General features: G+C 41.6%; 1 protein-coding gene across 1 annotated transcript in view; it reads left to right on the top strand.

The window, feature by feature from the left end:
- LOC144669991 (secretory carrier-associated membrane protein 2-like) overlaps window positions 1–10,881 on the top strand; it is a 30,550-nt gene extending 19,669 nt beyond the window's left edge. Inside the window, exons 7-9 of the mRNA XM_078532304.1 lie at window positions 2,154–2,255; window positions 5,588–5,705; window positions 8,260–10,881. Coding sequence (XP_078388430.1) covers window positions 2,154–2,255; window positions 5,588–5,705; window positions 8,260–8,406 — 367 coding nt within the window. The 3' untranslated portion in view covers window positions 8,407–10,881. The remainder of the gene's footprint in view (window positions 1–2,153; window positions 2,256–5,587; window positions 5,706–8,259) is intronic.
- The last annotated feature ends 5,418 nt before the right edge of the window (window positions 10,882–16,299 follow it).

Genomic DNA, 16,299 nt, shown 5'->3' on the forward strand with positions numbered 1-16,299 from the left:
GTCGTGATCAGTATTTTCATTTCGCTTTGCATTTCCAGCTAATAATGCGATGGCTTCAGATCCCTGGCAAGAGAACTTTTGAAACTGACCTTTATGGAATGCTTCTGATGGCAAATAAACCAAAAATATCTCAACATTTGTACAATATTCTAACAAAACTATTTTGATTTGTACGGTCACTAATTCGGTGACCCTTGGAACATATGTTGCAGGGCATAAAATAATGCATCTGCTGTGTCTGTGTACAAATGTAGTCTTTAGGTGAAGCAGAATTAGAGTATGGGACGTTATTAGATCTGTGCACGCAGGTGTAATTGATGACCCATTTTAATGTAAAGGACAATTGGAGCCAAATATAAACTAAGGGCTAAAGTCTGATGTCCATGTTTATTATAGAAGCTACCTGTGTAAATTGATCGTACAGACACAGTGCTTCAAAAGTGCATCCTCAGGATGGAGTCAGTGACAAATTTCAGATTTTGCGGTTTTCGGAGAAAAAAATCAAACCTTGATTCAAATAATAGGAGATGCATGAAATTAAGTGAGTTAAGTTTCTTTTTATGCAGGTCAGGTTGGGGCCAAGAGTCGCTCAGACCACTGAGTGCGGGAAAAGACCGTGCAAAGCCGATAACTAGTCTGGCTCACCACCATTCCAGATGAATTGTCCCGTTAAGCTGTTTTGCTCATTTAATGAAAACTAAAATCGATGCATGGCAGCTTTATGAAATGTCCAGTTTTCAGATAGTCGGATCTGAGACACTGTGCCTGTATTGTAATTACATCCTGCTGTCTCTTTGCTGTTGCAGTGCTTCCACTGGTGAAGAGTATAATTACAGTATGACAAGTTTATTTGGGTAGTTTCCATTTTAAACGTGGTCTTGGGAATTTCCAACTTAGTATGTGTACACAGGCATCATTTTTAACATGAAAGACATATAGGTATAATAGTGGTTTCATCAGAGGAACTGGGTAGTGATGGCTTGGAAAACTACATTATCTTTCGGCCTTACATCCTCTTGCTGACTCTATCTACAGGACAAAGTGGGAAAATCTGAGAAACAGTTGAGTTGGTGAAGTTCTTCGTTTCATCGCCATTTCAACAATAGAACTATTGCAGGCTTTGTAGGGTCTCGCTTGTCTGCCCTTGCAGAATGATGGGGCATTGAAAAGAAAATTATCTCAATTTTCTAGGACTAAATCAGCGCTTGTCAGTAATGCACAACATTTGAAGCAGATTGTAGAAATTCAAATGGGTAAATAACAGCCCAATTTATTACATTACATAGAATTTACAGACCAAAAATGCTATTTGGCCCAGCTGCTCAACGTCAATGTTTACAAGCCTCATCCCACCCTGCTTTACCTAACACCATCAATATGCTCTTCTCTCTTCCTTTCTCCCTCATATACTTCATCTTGTTTCCCCTTATGTACATCTATTCCATTTGCCTTGGCTACCCCATATGGTAGCATGTTCCATGATCTAACTACTCTCTCTAGGTAAAGAAGTTTCTGCTGAATTCTTTATTGGATTTATTAGTGACTATGTTATATTTATAGTCCTCTAGTTTTGGATTTTCATGTAAGTGAAAGCATCTTCTTAATGTTTGCCCAAACAAATCCCTTTAGAATTTTAAAGACCACTATGAGGTCACCCCTTATCCTCCTCTTCTAGAGAAGAGCCCCAGCATGTTTAATCTTTACAGTTATAAACTCTGTTCTGATATTATCCTTGTAAATTTATTTTGCATCTCTATTGCTTCTCCACATTTTCTTGACTGCTTTCAGAGATGAAACAATTCTGACATAAGTTTCAAAACAATAGGCTGAAAAGACAAGAATAAAAACTGAGAAAGAAAACCTTGTTTGTCTTGAGATTCGGGCATAAAAATGACTTAAAATTTGAGAGTCAAAGGCCAGACTAAATATAAATCTGAACTCCTTCAGGAGCCCTGATGAGATGAAACTACAAAACTAAAATTTATGGAATTCAAACACTTAAGGGACAGAGATTGATTTCATAAGTGGTTGCCTTATAACAAAAAAAATCAGTGTTGAGGTACTGATGCTGGAATGAACTGTGGGAGTGGTTAAATGTGGAATGAGAGTGTTTTTATAAGAACTAATTTTTTTTTTCCAAACTTGTTTTTCAGGTCCGACAGTTCATTCAACTTCTTTTTCTTCTTCTTTGTGTTCTTCTGTCAAATTGTTCTCTATATCATTCAGGCAATCGGCATTCCCAATTGGGGTGTCAGGTAAGGATTCCATTCTGTGATAAGTGAAAGAAACATAATTCTTCAGTGTGAGTTTAGTGTCTTTTGTGAGCTATCTGTAGCTTTCTGCATATTTCTCTATACCCTTTCTTCAACAGATTCCAGTAGTGTGTATAGGCAGTTGATAAGACACGTTCCCTGCTGACTATTCTAGCCACTGGAGAGGCACGTATTTCTTATACTGACCATTCTCTTCCACTCATAATGCTTGCTGTGTGTGTGCTTTTATTAAAAATCTCTCCATTTTCTTAATCTGTGTGCTCTGCTCTAAAAGTCATTTAGGCTCAGACATCCCAAAAAACAAGCTTGCCTTGGCTGATCCCTCAGTGACTGTTGTCCACCTGTAGCACATTTCTTATGGTTGCTGTACTGCTAGTTGATCAGATTCTTTGCAGCCCCAAAACAAATATTCTTCTATACTGGCACAAGATAATGGTGCTACAAATGATTATATGCATCTCTGACAATACAAACCTTTCCTAGCATTGTCTTTTTTTAGTTAATGAATAAAGTACTGCTCAAAATGCAGTCTACTCCTGATAACTAAACTTTTTTTTATTTTTACCAAGCACAAGCTTGAATTATCCAGTGATTTGAATTGGATTTGACCAAGGGAAATAACATGGTCGTGTTCAAAAGCAGCTAAAGAAGAATTTGTTATCCAGTAATTCCAATTAACTAATTTTGGACTGAGGGATAGTCTGTGCGGAATATTTATGGTTTTGCATTATTCTCCCCCTCTCTTGATTCCAACTTTGCACTGTAAACTGAAACTGCTACAAGACCAAATTAATTGTACTGAAACTAATTGACTAAATTGAATTCATTTAAAAGTTGATTCTTGGCTGTACAGAATTCTGATCTAGTCATGTCCAAATACCTCACCAGCAGGAATCTAATGTGAGAGTACAGGTTAGTTCAGCTGTACCTGTCCCAAATAAGTCCCTTTTTTTTCCTTTGGGGAGGAGATTATGGCATTTTCATTTATTCGTTCAATGCCTTATAAAATATTTTGCATATTCATATAATCTATGAAAGACTTGTTGGTTTAGAGTTTTATAACAATTATATAGAGACTTTTTAAAAAATGTTCCAGGGAACTTCACGATAGAGGTAGGAAGAAGTGGATTGGACCAAAATTAGCTTGCAAATTTAGATATTTCTAAAAGATGATTGCTTAAAATCCTTAGTAAGCCAGAGGGCCTTTTTCTGTTTAATTATTTCAATGATATAAAAGGCCCGACCAGATGTTAATGTAACTTCACTCTTGTCTAAAGTATTGTTTGTTCTAAAAGTGGTGGTGCAATAAACTATCTTAGAGCCTTGCCTTACCAAAACAACTGGCACCAAGGCTACTTTAATAGAGTGAATATTTGATCTAGGTCCGAAGTTGCAGAATATGAACTGGTGATTTACTGAAGACCTTTCAGCCTGGTGACTCAGCAGCCTGAGGCAGTGCTCTGCGTCTTCTGTGATGTTTGCCATGCAGGAAGAATGGTCTGCCAAGAGGGTTCAGCAGTAATGAGCAGATCTCCAAAGTTCACATAGTCAAACCCAATTGAATGAGAGGGGGAACGAACATCACTAACAAATATAAGCAGGCCTTTGGCAAATCCAGCATTTTGGTAGGCGAGGTTGGTACAGTGAGGTCATGCTATACTATTTTTGTGTGCCAGTTTCCCTCCCTAACAACACAGTGGGTGTACCTACAGCACGTGGACTTCGGTTCATAGCGGTGGCTCTCCACCACTTTCTCAAGGGTAATTAGGGACGGGCAATAAATGCTGACTCAGCTAGTGATGCCCATACCCCGTGAAAGAATTTTTTTTTTTTTGAAAGTAGAAAGGAAACTATCTCAAGTTTGTTTTCTGCTGCAGTTGTGAGATTTATTCAACCTGGGGTACTTTCCATAACTGGTCTGATGATTTGTATTGTGTTTCATGTCCTCAGTAACTTAAAATTCCAGACCAGATAAAACTTGCTGCCATTAAACTATTTCTTTCAATGGCGGGTGAGCTGGCAATAAGGTTAATGTTTCACATGCTCCATTAACACAACTATATCAATAATTTTAAAGGCTTAAGTTTATATCAAGTGTGTAAGAACACTGCCCCTGAAGGGGAAGCAAATGCAACTGAGCTGAGCTCTGTGTTTGGATCCTACGAGAAGTAAGTTTGGGCAGTCTTGGCTCGGTTCCCTTTAAACATGGGTCAGAGTTTTAAGCTACAAACAAATCGGCAATCTCACTCGGAGGCCACGAAGGAACCTGGTGTGACAAATGCAAAGCTTCCCCACCCTGGTTTACTGATGCGTTTGAGTTTTAGGTTATGGATCCTTCTACGTCGAGAATAGAAGTGTGAGGAAAGAAATTGTAATCTGCGTCTAGCTATACCTGAGAGAAAAAAATGTTCCAGCACTCATTCCCTCACATTTATAAAATCTGCTGAACCAAAATTCTCATCAACCAGGGGATTTAGTTTTAAAATGCAAGACGAGAACTGGTTTCTTTTAGAGATCCAACAATGGGTAATTCATGTCTCCTAAATGGCCAAGCATTGCTGGTGCCCAAGTGTTGCTAAATTTTCTGGAAGAAAGTCGTCTTAAAATCAGCCCCAAAGCCAACAAGACAGGCAGCACCAGTCTACAAGAGGAGATTCTCTGCTCTGGCCAAGGCAAATTGGTGCCTTCATGTTAAAGGGCCCTAGGGTGGGTTAGCATACATATATTCTTTATTATTTTAATGATACGAACTGAAGTTATACAAATTTGTATCAAATTCTGTACCTGGTGTTCTGTTTGTTTTGTCTGTTATGGAATAAAGCAGTTTACAAATTGCACAGAACAACATCACACCTAATGTTAGCTCAGTCCATGCTTGGAGAGTACTTGTGTGTTGCTCTCCCGAGAGTGACTGTCGCCCTCGGACCTACAGGGCAGGGAGAGGCAACTCGTGTAAAAAGCGATGACCAGATCACTTAAGGGAGCAGCTGACACACTGAACTCAAGTTATCCCTGGGAAACCCAAATTCATAACATCTGGTAGCCATGAATCTCCCTTCACCCTCTCTTTGACCTACACAGTTGGCAAAAGCGACTTGCTGCTTGATATGCTTTCTGTAAATTATGTAGAACTGCAATCATTTCCCCCAAGACCTCAAGTTCTTATGTTTATGAAGCAGCATGATTTTGCAGTTTATTTAGCTGCTCAACCTACCAGAGTGGTTTGCCTTTGGTCTTAACAATGGTCCTAGGATTCTGTAAAATAGTACTAACACCAAACAACTAACTTAACCTGTTTGTATTTCTCTTTTCAGTGGTTGGATTGCAGCTCTTAGTTGGACAAAACAAAACCTTGCTGTGGCAGTGGTCATGATGGTGGTATCAGTATTCTTCACAGTGTGTGCCGTCTTATCTTTGTTGCTGGTACAAAGGGTAAGAATGTCTAATTCCATCTCTGTAACATTGTCTGCCCCCATCCTGACCTCAGCTCATCATCTACTGAAACTTTCATCCAAGCCTTTGCTGTCTCCAGATTTGACTTCCACTGCTGTGCTGGCCATCCACCCTTCATAGACTTCAGCTCATCCAAAAACGTGCTGCTTGTATGCTATCTCACTCACCCCTCACCCCAGCTCTTGCTGACCTATATTGGCTCCTGAGCCCCTAGTGCCTCAAATTTAAACGTTTTTATCCTGGTGTTTAAGTCCTTGCCCCTCACTATTTTTCTGACCTCTACCTCATCCAGTGAAGATACAAAGAGATTTGAGTCCATGTACGTACATAGGTCACCAAAATGTAGTGATCAGGTACAAAAAATAATCAAAGGCTAGTCAAATGTTAGTTAGCCTTTACATCTGATGGACTAGATTATAAAGGGGAGGAAGTTTTGCTACAGCAATACCATAGTTAGACCACATCAGGAGCACTGTGTACACTTCTGAGCATCACAGCTTAGAAAAGATTTATTAATCTTGGATGGAGTGCAACACAGATTCACCAGAATGTTACCAGGACTCCCAAGGGTTAAATTACGAGGCTTGTATTCCCTGGAATATAGAAGGCTAAGCGTTGATCTGATTGAGATTTTTAGGATCCTGAAAGAAATTTGTAGGGAAGATGGAAACTTGTTCCATTGGCAGAGGAGTCCAGCACAAAGGGACATAACATTAAAGTCGGAGCCAAGCCATTCAGGAGAGAAATTGGAAAAGACTTATTTATGCAAGGTAGGGTAGAAGTGTGGAACTCTCTCCCACAAGAAGCAGTAGATGCCAACTCAATTATTTTTAATTCTGAGCTTGATAGGTTCTTGTTAGTCAGGGCATTAAGTGATATGGAGTTAAGATACCAGACATCTAGTGATCTCATTGAATGGGAGAACAGACTCGAGGAGCGAATATAGCCTCCTCCTGTTCCTACATTTCCCATTCCTCTGATGAAGCTTTGTGCACCCTGCCACGATTGAAGCTGTGCCTCCACTGGATAGGAATTCTCTCCCTAAACCTCTCTACCGTTGAGCCCCTCCTTAAAAACCCATCTCTTGACAAAGTTTTTGGTCACTAACCGGCTTCCAATTGTTTTATTTTTTTGACTCTGCATCCATTCTTACCTTGTGCCTCTGAAGCACCTTCAGATGTTTCTCTACACTAGAAGGTGCTATATAAATGCAAGTTGCTGATGAAAATGGCGAAGATAAGAAATGCACCGATCTAACTTTGGATAAGGCAAGTCCAACATTTGTTCCCCATCCCTAATTACCCCTGAACTGAGTGACTTGCTCAGCCATTTCAGAGGGCAGTTAAGAGTCAACCACATTGCTGTGGGTCACATGGAGGCCAGACCCGGATGAGGACAGCAGATTTTCTTCCCTAAAGGGGCATTAGTGAACCAGATTGGTTTTTACAACAATCAATGATAGTTTCACAGTCACCATTACTGAGACTAGCTTTCAGTTCCAGACTTTATTAATGGAGTTTAAATTCCACCAGCTGCCGTGGTGGGATTTGAACCCGTGTCCCCAGAGCATTAGCCTGGGGCCTCTGGATTATCACGACGCCACAGTCTCCCCTGTTAAGGCAGCCCTTTGTGGTGTACAGTTGTTTACCTCAGTGATAAACTGATGACTCGTTCCCTGCTCGGGACTGTATTTGGCACCGTTGCCATGGTAACCCCTGATGCCCAGGACAAGGACATTGCCAGATGATGCCGTCAATACATCCGGTGAGCAACATTGGCATCGTTTGTTTGAGTTGGCGGGGGAAGGGCATCACTTCAGCTTTCAATGGAGGCTTCGCGACTGAAAGAAGAGCCGGTCGTCAATAAAAGGCCACTGTCTGTCTAGTTTGCCTTCAGATGTCACATGATACAACAATAATTGGAGTTATTAATCTAATCATTCCAATCAGTCTCTGCCAATTAGGCTAGGGACACAGATTGAAGGTTTTGGGCAAAATATGCAGATGGGGGTCAGGGAGGGGACCAGTGGTGGATGTGAGAAACAACACTTTCTACGGGGTGAGATTGGAGAGGTTGGGGCTGTTTTCCTTGGAGGAAAGAAGGCTGAGAGGAGACTTGATAGAGGTATTCAAGATCCTGAGGGGTACAGACAGGGTAAATAGTGAGAAACTCTTCCCGCTCAAGAGAACATCAAGAACCAAAGAGGGCACAGATTCAAAATGAGTGGCAAAAGGAGTAAATGTGATGAGGAAATTTTCTTTCACCCGGATGGTGGTTGGAATCTGGAACGAACTTCCTGAAAGGGCGATGGAGGCAGGTTCGATCACGGTATTCCAAAAGGTATTTGATTGCTCCCTGAAAAGAGAGAATGCAAGGTTACGGTGATAAGGCAGGAGAGTGGGACTAGGGGGAATGCTCTTTGAGAGAGCCAGTGCAGACTCGATGGGCCAAATGGCCTCCTTGTGCACTGTGAAGATACTGTGAAATCAGAATTAAGTCTTTTAAGATTCTGTTTTTGTTTCTTACCTTCTAGGTACATTCAATATTCCGCAGCACAGGAGCCAGTTTTCAGAGAGCACAGGAAGAATTTTCCCATGGGGTCTTCTCCAACACCACAGTGCGTAATGCTGCAGCTACTGCTGCAACAGCTGCTGCACAAAGCACCTTCCAAGGAAACTAAATACTGGAAATTACTGTTTTCAAATTTTTTCCTCTTTGTACGTTCTTTATAAAGATGCACTTTCATTGGACAAAATGTGTATTTTTGTGTGTCTACCAATAAGAAGGGGAAGGATATATTTGGCTTTAATCAAAGGGTTTCAAACAGATGGTTTGATAATATCACTGCATTTTCTACTCTAGAAAAACAACTGCTCAACAGGCTGTTTCATATTTTCTTGTTTATGAAGAATCATTGGTCAGTGTATTGGACTATTGGGGAGGTACATTTATAGAAGAGACTAAAATATCAAGTTAACTTTTTGAAGTCTTCATACTTTTAATGAGCGTCTTCAATAATATATTAAGCACAGCAAGTTTTAATGGCACCTTAAGTATTGTTCAACACTATGACGTTGTATGCCAGAGCTGGTCATCTGTTATTCTGTAGCATTATATCAGTCTAGTTAAATGTGTGGGGTTATGCTGGGTTCGGTTAGTTTTTGGTATGGTGGACAGACTTAATGTTTCTTTCTTTATTTAAATAAAATCACATTTGGGTAAAAATTGCATCACAGAAACCTGGCAGCATCATGACAATATTGCAAATTCACAGGGAAAAGATTTAAGTTCATAGCTTGAGTTTGTCTCCTGTCAATTATTTTCTTGATCATAAATTCTCAAATGTTTGGGCTATTTAAAAATAATTGGGTATTTAAAGGGAGAATTTTCTCGTAACATTCAGTTGCTCAGGCAGCATCTATGGAGAGAACCGTTAATGTTTTAGATGTAATAGGAGGTGACAACACAAAGATACAATTTTTCCCTCCTTACTTCCTTTCATTTATGTTCCTTTTTTAAAATGCTGTTCATGTGTAATTTCTTCCAGCTGTGACCATGTGTCCACGCTTCAAATTTTAGCTGATCTGTATGTTCACAGATGCTGACTGACCTGAGTGTTTCCAGTATTTTCTTGTATTGTTTGATTTGCCTGCATCTGCAGATTTTTATTTTTTTTTTGCGTTGCTTTCTTTGTGGATATTTAAAGCTGTGTTTTTTGGCAATATTAATATTCCTTCATCAAAACAATTGCTCAATGTCTGCTCTGGAACACATGCTCTTTGTAAGAACCATCTCTACCCACTGCCACCTTTTAAAATTATATCTGAAGTATTTGGTGGGGGTAGGAGAAGAGCGAGTATTTTCTACAAGTTCCTTAAGGATCTAATTGGTCAGATTTGATATTCACTCTGAATCATGTGGCTGGTTAACACAGAAGCAAAATACTGCAGAATCTGAAAGATGAACAAAAGTAGTGGAAGCACTCAACAAGTCAGGCAGCATCTGTGAAGAGTGAAAAAACACAAGTTAATGTTTCAGGTCGATGACCCGGTTAATTAATTGGCCTTAATTCGTTTGGGGAAAAGCAATTGTTTTTTGTTAGCTCCTATTTTAAATGGTTCCCTTGGTCATTGGGATCTCCCAATAATCCTTTGTATATGTGTTTCTTGTAACTGGGATATCCATTCCAAAAACTGCCCCAGGCTTTGGGTTGGATTGGTTTTCCTGTTTTATTGTTGTGAAACTGCTTGCAACAGTATGACCAAAGAATCTACTTGCTCCACAGCTTCCAATTGGGACTTTGATAGTAGAACTATTTTTGGTTCATACTTGCAAAAACTAGATGGTATCTATTTATTTATTTTGGGAACTTTTTTCTCGCCACTTTGCCCTTTCCCAAAAAAACAACTTTATCCCTTCACAGGTAGACCGTTTCCCAAGGGCACGTTAAATATCGCCTTGGTTGAAGATGTCTCCCTTTTCCTTGCCCTTCTCCCAGATAAGCGGATAAACCATAGGAAACCATGTGAATGATAGCTGAGACTGGGATTTGGCCTCTCGCTATCTTGTTGGAAGTTCAGTGCTCTCCAGAACTGTTGCTGCAGATCCTTTCCAGCTTTCCTCAACTAGTACTCCCACGGTTATGAATTTTCCCTCAGACCTCGCTCATTAAAAATTGGTCTTTCAGACACATGAACTTGAAGAGTGAAATCAATTTTGTGCTATTCAGCATAATTTCCACTGAAGTGTTAAAACACAAGAAGCTGTAGCTGCAAAATTCCTGTTTGAATTATCCATAAAGACTTCTCTTCCCTACAGGTTAGTTTGGCATATAACAAGTACTGTACTACCAGCAGAATATGGGTACATGAGCTTAGTACAAAACTAGACAATGAGTGTCAATTTAGGGATTGTCACCCTTTAGCTTCAGAACTCTTGGTTTACAGGACTTACCTTTATAATTTGAGTATTTTGAAATCATATCAAAGTGAGCTGATGTAATTTTTTTTGATTTCACACATGTAAGTGGGATGGTCATTCGCTTGAACAAGCTTTCCAATGGAATGTATGGTGTTAGCTTTTCATTGTTTAAAAAAAAATCCATGCAAATGTCCTTTTTAAAGCATTTGTGCTCAAATAAAGGTCTTTAACTCAATTGCAGTTGTTCTTTGACTCTTCAGACTGAGTAAAAATGTTTCATAGAACACAAACTTTATTATCCAACATGAATATTTCACTCAATAGGAAGATACATCAATTCCACAAGTGGACTGACCTGGAAATTATGAATTCAGCTGTCTTAGAATCCAATCCTGAAAGGACAATTAGCTTGAGTATGATTTGAAGAATGTCTCTATACTTCATTCAGTAATGTGAAGGCTTGAACAGTAGCTCTTTAGAACTGAAAAACATTACATCCAACTCTCCCTCACTGGCCAAGCCTAGAATATGATTTTAAATCTGCCACAGAAGGTTTGGGTCTTGATCTGAACCCATTCTTAAGAATTTTGGACAGGCTCTTGGCATCTGTAACATCTACTCCAAAGCTGTGTACTGCCTTTAATAAAGGATTATTTTGTGCCATAATACAGCTGGGGAGGCGATGGCGTCGTGATTTTGTCGCTGGAGTAGTGATCCAGAGACCCAGGGTAATGCTCAGGGGACCCTGGGTTTGAATCCTGCCACGGCAGATGGTGGAATTTGTATTCAATTAAAATTTGGAATTAAAAGTCCAACGATGACCACGAAGCCATTGTCGATTGTTGTAAAAACCCACCTGGTTCACTAATGTCCTTTAGGGAAGGAAATCTGTCATCCTTTCCTTACCTGGTCTGGCCTACATGTGACTCCAGACCCACAGCAATGTGGTTGACTCTGAAATGGCCTAGCAAGCCACTCAGTTGTAACAAACCGCTACAAAGTCACAAAAAAGGAATGAAACCAGATGGACCACCTGGCATCAATCTAGGCACCCTGCAAAGTCCTCCTTACAGCTGGAGTCAAGCAACAGCCTGACATAGTCATCCTCACAGACAGAATCATACCTTACAGATAATGTCCCAGACACCACCATCCCTGGGTATGTCCTATCCCACCGGCAGGACAGACCCAGCAGAGGTAGTGGTACAGTGATATACAGTCGCGAGGCAGTTGTCCTGGGGGTCCTCAACATCGTCTCATGGGATCAGGTCAAACTTGGGCAAAGAAATCTCCTGCTGATTACCACGTACTGCCCCACGTACTGCCCTCCCTCAGTTGATGAATAACACTTGAAGGAAGCACAGAGGGTGGCAAGGGCACAGAATGTACTCTGGGTGGGGACTTCAATGTCCATCACTCAGAGTGGCTCAGTAGCACCACTACTGACTGAGTTGGCTGAGCCCTAAAGGACATAGCTGCTAGACTGGGTCTGTGGCAGGTGGTGAGGGAACCAACAAGATGGAAAAATATACTTGACAGACTTCCTTCCCTAAAGTCAGTGAACTCACCAACCTACCTGCCGCAGATGCATCTGTCCTTGACAGTAGGAGTGACCAGTTTCACACTGAGGATACCCTCCATCATGCTGTGTGGCACTACCACCATGCTAAATGGGATAGATTTCGAACAGGTCTAGCAGCTCAAGACTGGGCATCCATGAGGCGCTGTGGGCCATCGGCAGCAGCAGGATTGCACTCTAACACAACCTGTAACCTCATGGCCCGGCATATCACTTTACTCTACCCCACTCTACCATTATTGTTAAGCCAGGGGATCAACCCTGGTTCAATGAAGAGTGCAGGAGAGCAGCACCAGGTATACCTAAAAATTAGGTGTCAACCTGGTGAAGCTATAACACAGGACTACTTGCGCTCCAAACAGAATAAACAGCAAGTGATAGACAGGGCTAAGCGATCCCACAACCAACGGATCAGATCTAAGCTCTGCAAACCTGCCACATCCAGTCATGAATGGTGGTTGACAATTAAACAACTGACTGGAAGAGGAGGCTCCACAAATATCCCCATCCTCAATGGTGGAGGAGCGCAGCTCATCAGTACAAAAGATAAGGCTGAAGTATTTGCCAAAATCTTCAGCCGGGAGGGCTGAGTGGATAATCCATCTTGGCCTCCTCCGGAGGTACCCAGCATCACAGAGGACAGTCTTCAGCCAATTCGATTCACTCCACGTGATATCAAGAAATGGCTGAAGGCACTGGATACTGTAAAGGCTATGGGCCCTGACAATATTCCAGCAATAGGACTGAAGACGTGCTCCAGAACTTACCACCCCATAGCCAAGCTGTTCCAGTACAGCTACAACACTGGCACCTACCCAGCTATGTGGAAAATTGTCCAGGTATGTTCCGTACACAAAAAGCAGGACAAATTCAAGCCAGCCAATTACCACCCCATCAGTCTACTCTCGACCATCGGTAAAGTAAAGGAAGGGGTCATTAACAGTACTATCAAGCGGCACTTGCTTAGCAATAACCTGCTTACTGATGTCCAGCTTGGGTTCTGCCAAAGCCACTCAGCTCCTGACCTCATTACAGCCTTGGTTCAAACGTGGACAAAAGAGCTGAACTCCTGAGGTGAGGTGAGAGTGACTGCCCTTGACATCATTCAGCATTTGACAGAGTGTGACAGAAGGAGCCCGAACAAAACTGGAGTCAATCAGGGGGAAAACTCTCCGCTGGTTGGAGATGGTTGTGGTTGTTGGAGGTCAGTCACCTCAGCTCCAGGACATCACTGTAGGAGTTCCTCAGGGTAGTGTCCTTGGCCCAACCATCTTTAGCTGCTTCATCAATGACCTTCCTTCCATCATAAGGTCAGAAGTGGGGATGTTCACTGATGATTGCATATTGTTCAACACCATTCGTGACTCCTCAGATACTGAAGCAGTCCATGTCTAAATGCAGCAAGACCTGTACAATATCCAGGCTTGGGCTGACAAGGGGCAAGTAACATTCATGCCACACAACTGTCGGGCAATGGCCATCTCCAACAGGAGAGAATCCAACCATCGCCCCTTGATGTTCAATGGCATTACCATCACTGAATCCCCTACTATCAACATCCTGGGAGTTACCATTGACCAGAAACTGAACTGGACTAGCCATATAAATACTGTGGCTACAAGAGCAGGTCAGGCTAGGAATAGTGCAACGAATAACCCACCTCCTGACTCCGCAAAGCCTGTCCACCATCTACAAGGCACAAGTCAGGAGTGTGATGGAATACTCTCCACTTCCCTGGATGAGTGCAGCTCCAACAACACTCAAGAAGCTTGACACTATTCAGGGCAGAGCAGCCTGCTTGATTGGCACCACATCCACAAACATTCACTCCCTCCACAAACATTCACTCCCTCCACCACAGTAGCAGCAGTGTGTACCATCTACAAGATGCACTGCAGGAATTCACCAAGGCTCCTTTGACAGCACCTTCCAAACCCACAACCACTACCATCTAGAAGGACAAGGGCAGCAGATACATGGGAACACCACCACCTGGAAGTTCCCCTCCTAGTCAGTCACCATCCTGACATATATCGCCGTTCCTTCACTGTCGCTGGGTCAAAATTCTGGAGCTCCCTTCCTAACAGCACTGTGGGTGTACCTACACCACATGGACTGCAGCGGTTCAAGAAGGCAGCTCACCACCACCTTCTCAAGGGCAATTAGGGATGGGCAATAAATGCTGGCCCAGCCGGCGAAGCCCACATCTCGTGAATGAATTAAAAAAAGGTTGATTTTGCTAGTCTTTTCAAGTGTTTGTTTTTAGAATGGGCTGGTAATACAGAACTTTGATGCCGGGAAAAGAGACGTGCTGTCTATCAAAGCTTTTCGTCTTCCAATCAGTCCACTTGCCAACCAATCGGCACTGTCTTCTCATGCAGTAAAAATTGTAGTTCCCTTTACAATTGGTACTCTTGCGAACTGTTCTGATGAGTGCAAGGTAAAAATCTTTGATAGCTTGTCTCTGTTTTCAGTATCTGAGATTGACTCCTTTGGCATCTCTTTGCTGACCAATTCATCTTGCTGTTCACTTCCAAAAACAATATATTTTATTTTGAAATCATATCAAAGTAAGCCGATGTAATTTTTTTTTCTGATTTCACACATGTAAGTGGGATGGTCGTTCACTTGAACAAGCTTTCCAATGGAATGTATGGTGTTACATTGTTAACAAAAAGAATGCATTTATTACAGGCTCCTTTTTAAAGGAGTGAAATGTCCCAAGGTGCAAACACAATGACATGGAAATATGACATATTAGGGCAGGTAACCCAAAGCTTAGAGGTAGATTTTAATGAATGTCTCAAAGGAGGAGAGTAAGGTGGAGAGAATTTCAGAGCTTAAGAGTGGAGGAAGCTGAAGGCAGAGCTACCAATGGTGAAGCGATGAAAATTGGGGATACGCAAGAGACCAGCGTTGGAGGAATGCTGAAATGTCAGGTCTGTGGGGCTGGAGGAAATGACAAAGACAGATACAAAGTAAGGCCATGAAGAGATTGGAAAACCAGAATGAGAATTTTGAAACTATGGGGCAGTGGATGAATGGGACACGGTGTGAATTTGGATACAGGCGACTGAGTTTTGAATGAGCTCAAGTTTAGAGAAGATGGACAGCTACAAGAGAGCATTGGAATGAAACCATGTGAATTAGATTAAATATGTGACTTCCCACTGCTTGACATTGAGAATTTTCGGACAGAATGCGCCACTACTGGCTCATCTTACTGACATACTAAAACTAAACAAAACTGAAACAAGCTGAATCATTAGGGCATAGGAGTGATAAGATGATAGTGTCAGGAATGACAATAATGTAGCCCTGATTCATTGCCATTCTTAAATTGGGTGAGGTTCAAGTGGAGGACAGCATCCTTCAAGATTCAACAATGTAAGGGGAAGGACTAGTCCTGAAAGATATGTAGCATGGATGCATAAACACCACCAAAATACAGCTTTGCCTTGACTTATAAATATGTGGAACATAGAAACGTTCAATGGGAAGATGGTGACACACCGGTAATGTCACTGGACTAGTGATCCAGAGGGCCAGGTTACATGCCCAGGGGACATGGGCTCAAATCCCACCATATCACCTGCTGGAGTTTAAATTCACAATAAATCTGGAATATAAAGCTCGTCTCAGTAATGGTGACCATGACAACTTTCACCGATTGTTGTAGAAACCCATCTAGTTCTCTAATGCCCATTAAGAAAGGAAGGAAATCTGCTGTCCTTACCAGTGTGGCCTATATGTAACTCCAGACCCACAGCAATGTCTTAACTGCCGTCTGAAATGGAGGCAATTGGGGATGGGCAACAAATGGTGGCCCTGCTGGTAATGCCTACATTCCATGAAAGAATAATTAGCATGTAACTCAGTTTGCCAAACATCAGTCAGGCCTGACTATCTTTATGCTTCAGTGTAATTATTATGATAACTTCATGATTTGGAAGGAGAGGCTTGCTGGACCTGTCTGCTCTCATTTGATTTGCATTTCTATCAGCAAAGTACATGATCCCAAATGCACTCAATGAGGAGAATTGCAGTTGGATCAGCTCCTTCAGATAACATTAG

This window comes from Cetorhinus maximus, chromosome 30, assembly GCF_964194155.1.
Source record: "Cetorhinus maximus chromosome 30, sCetMax3.hap1.1, whole genome shotgun sequence".
In the NCBI taxonomy this organism is placed as follows: Eukaryota; Metazoa; Chordata; class Chondrichthyes; order Lamniformes; family Cetorhinidae; genus Cetorhinus; species Cetorhinus maximus.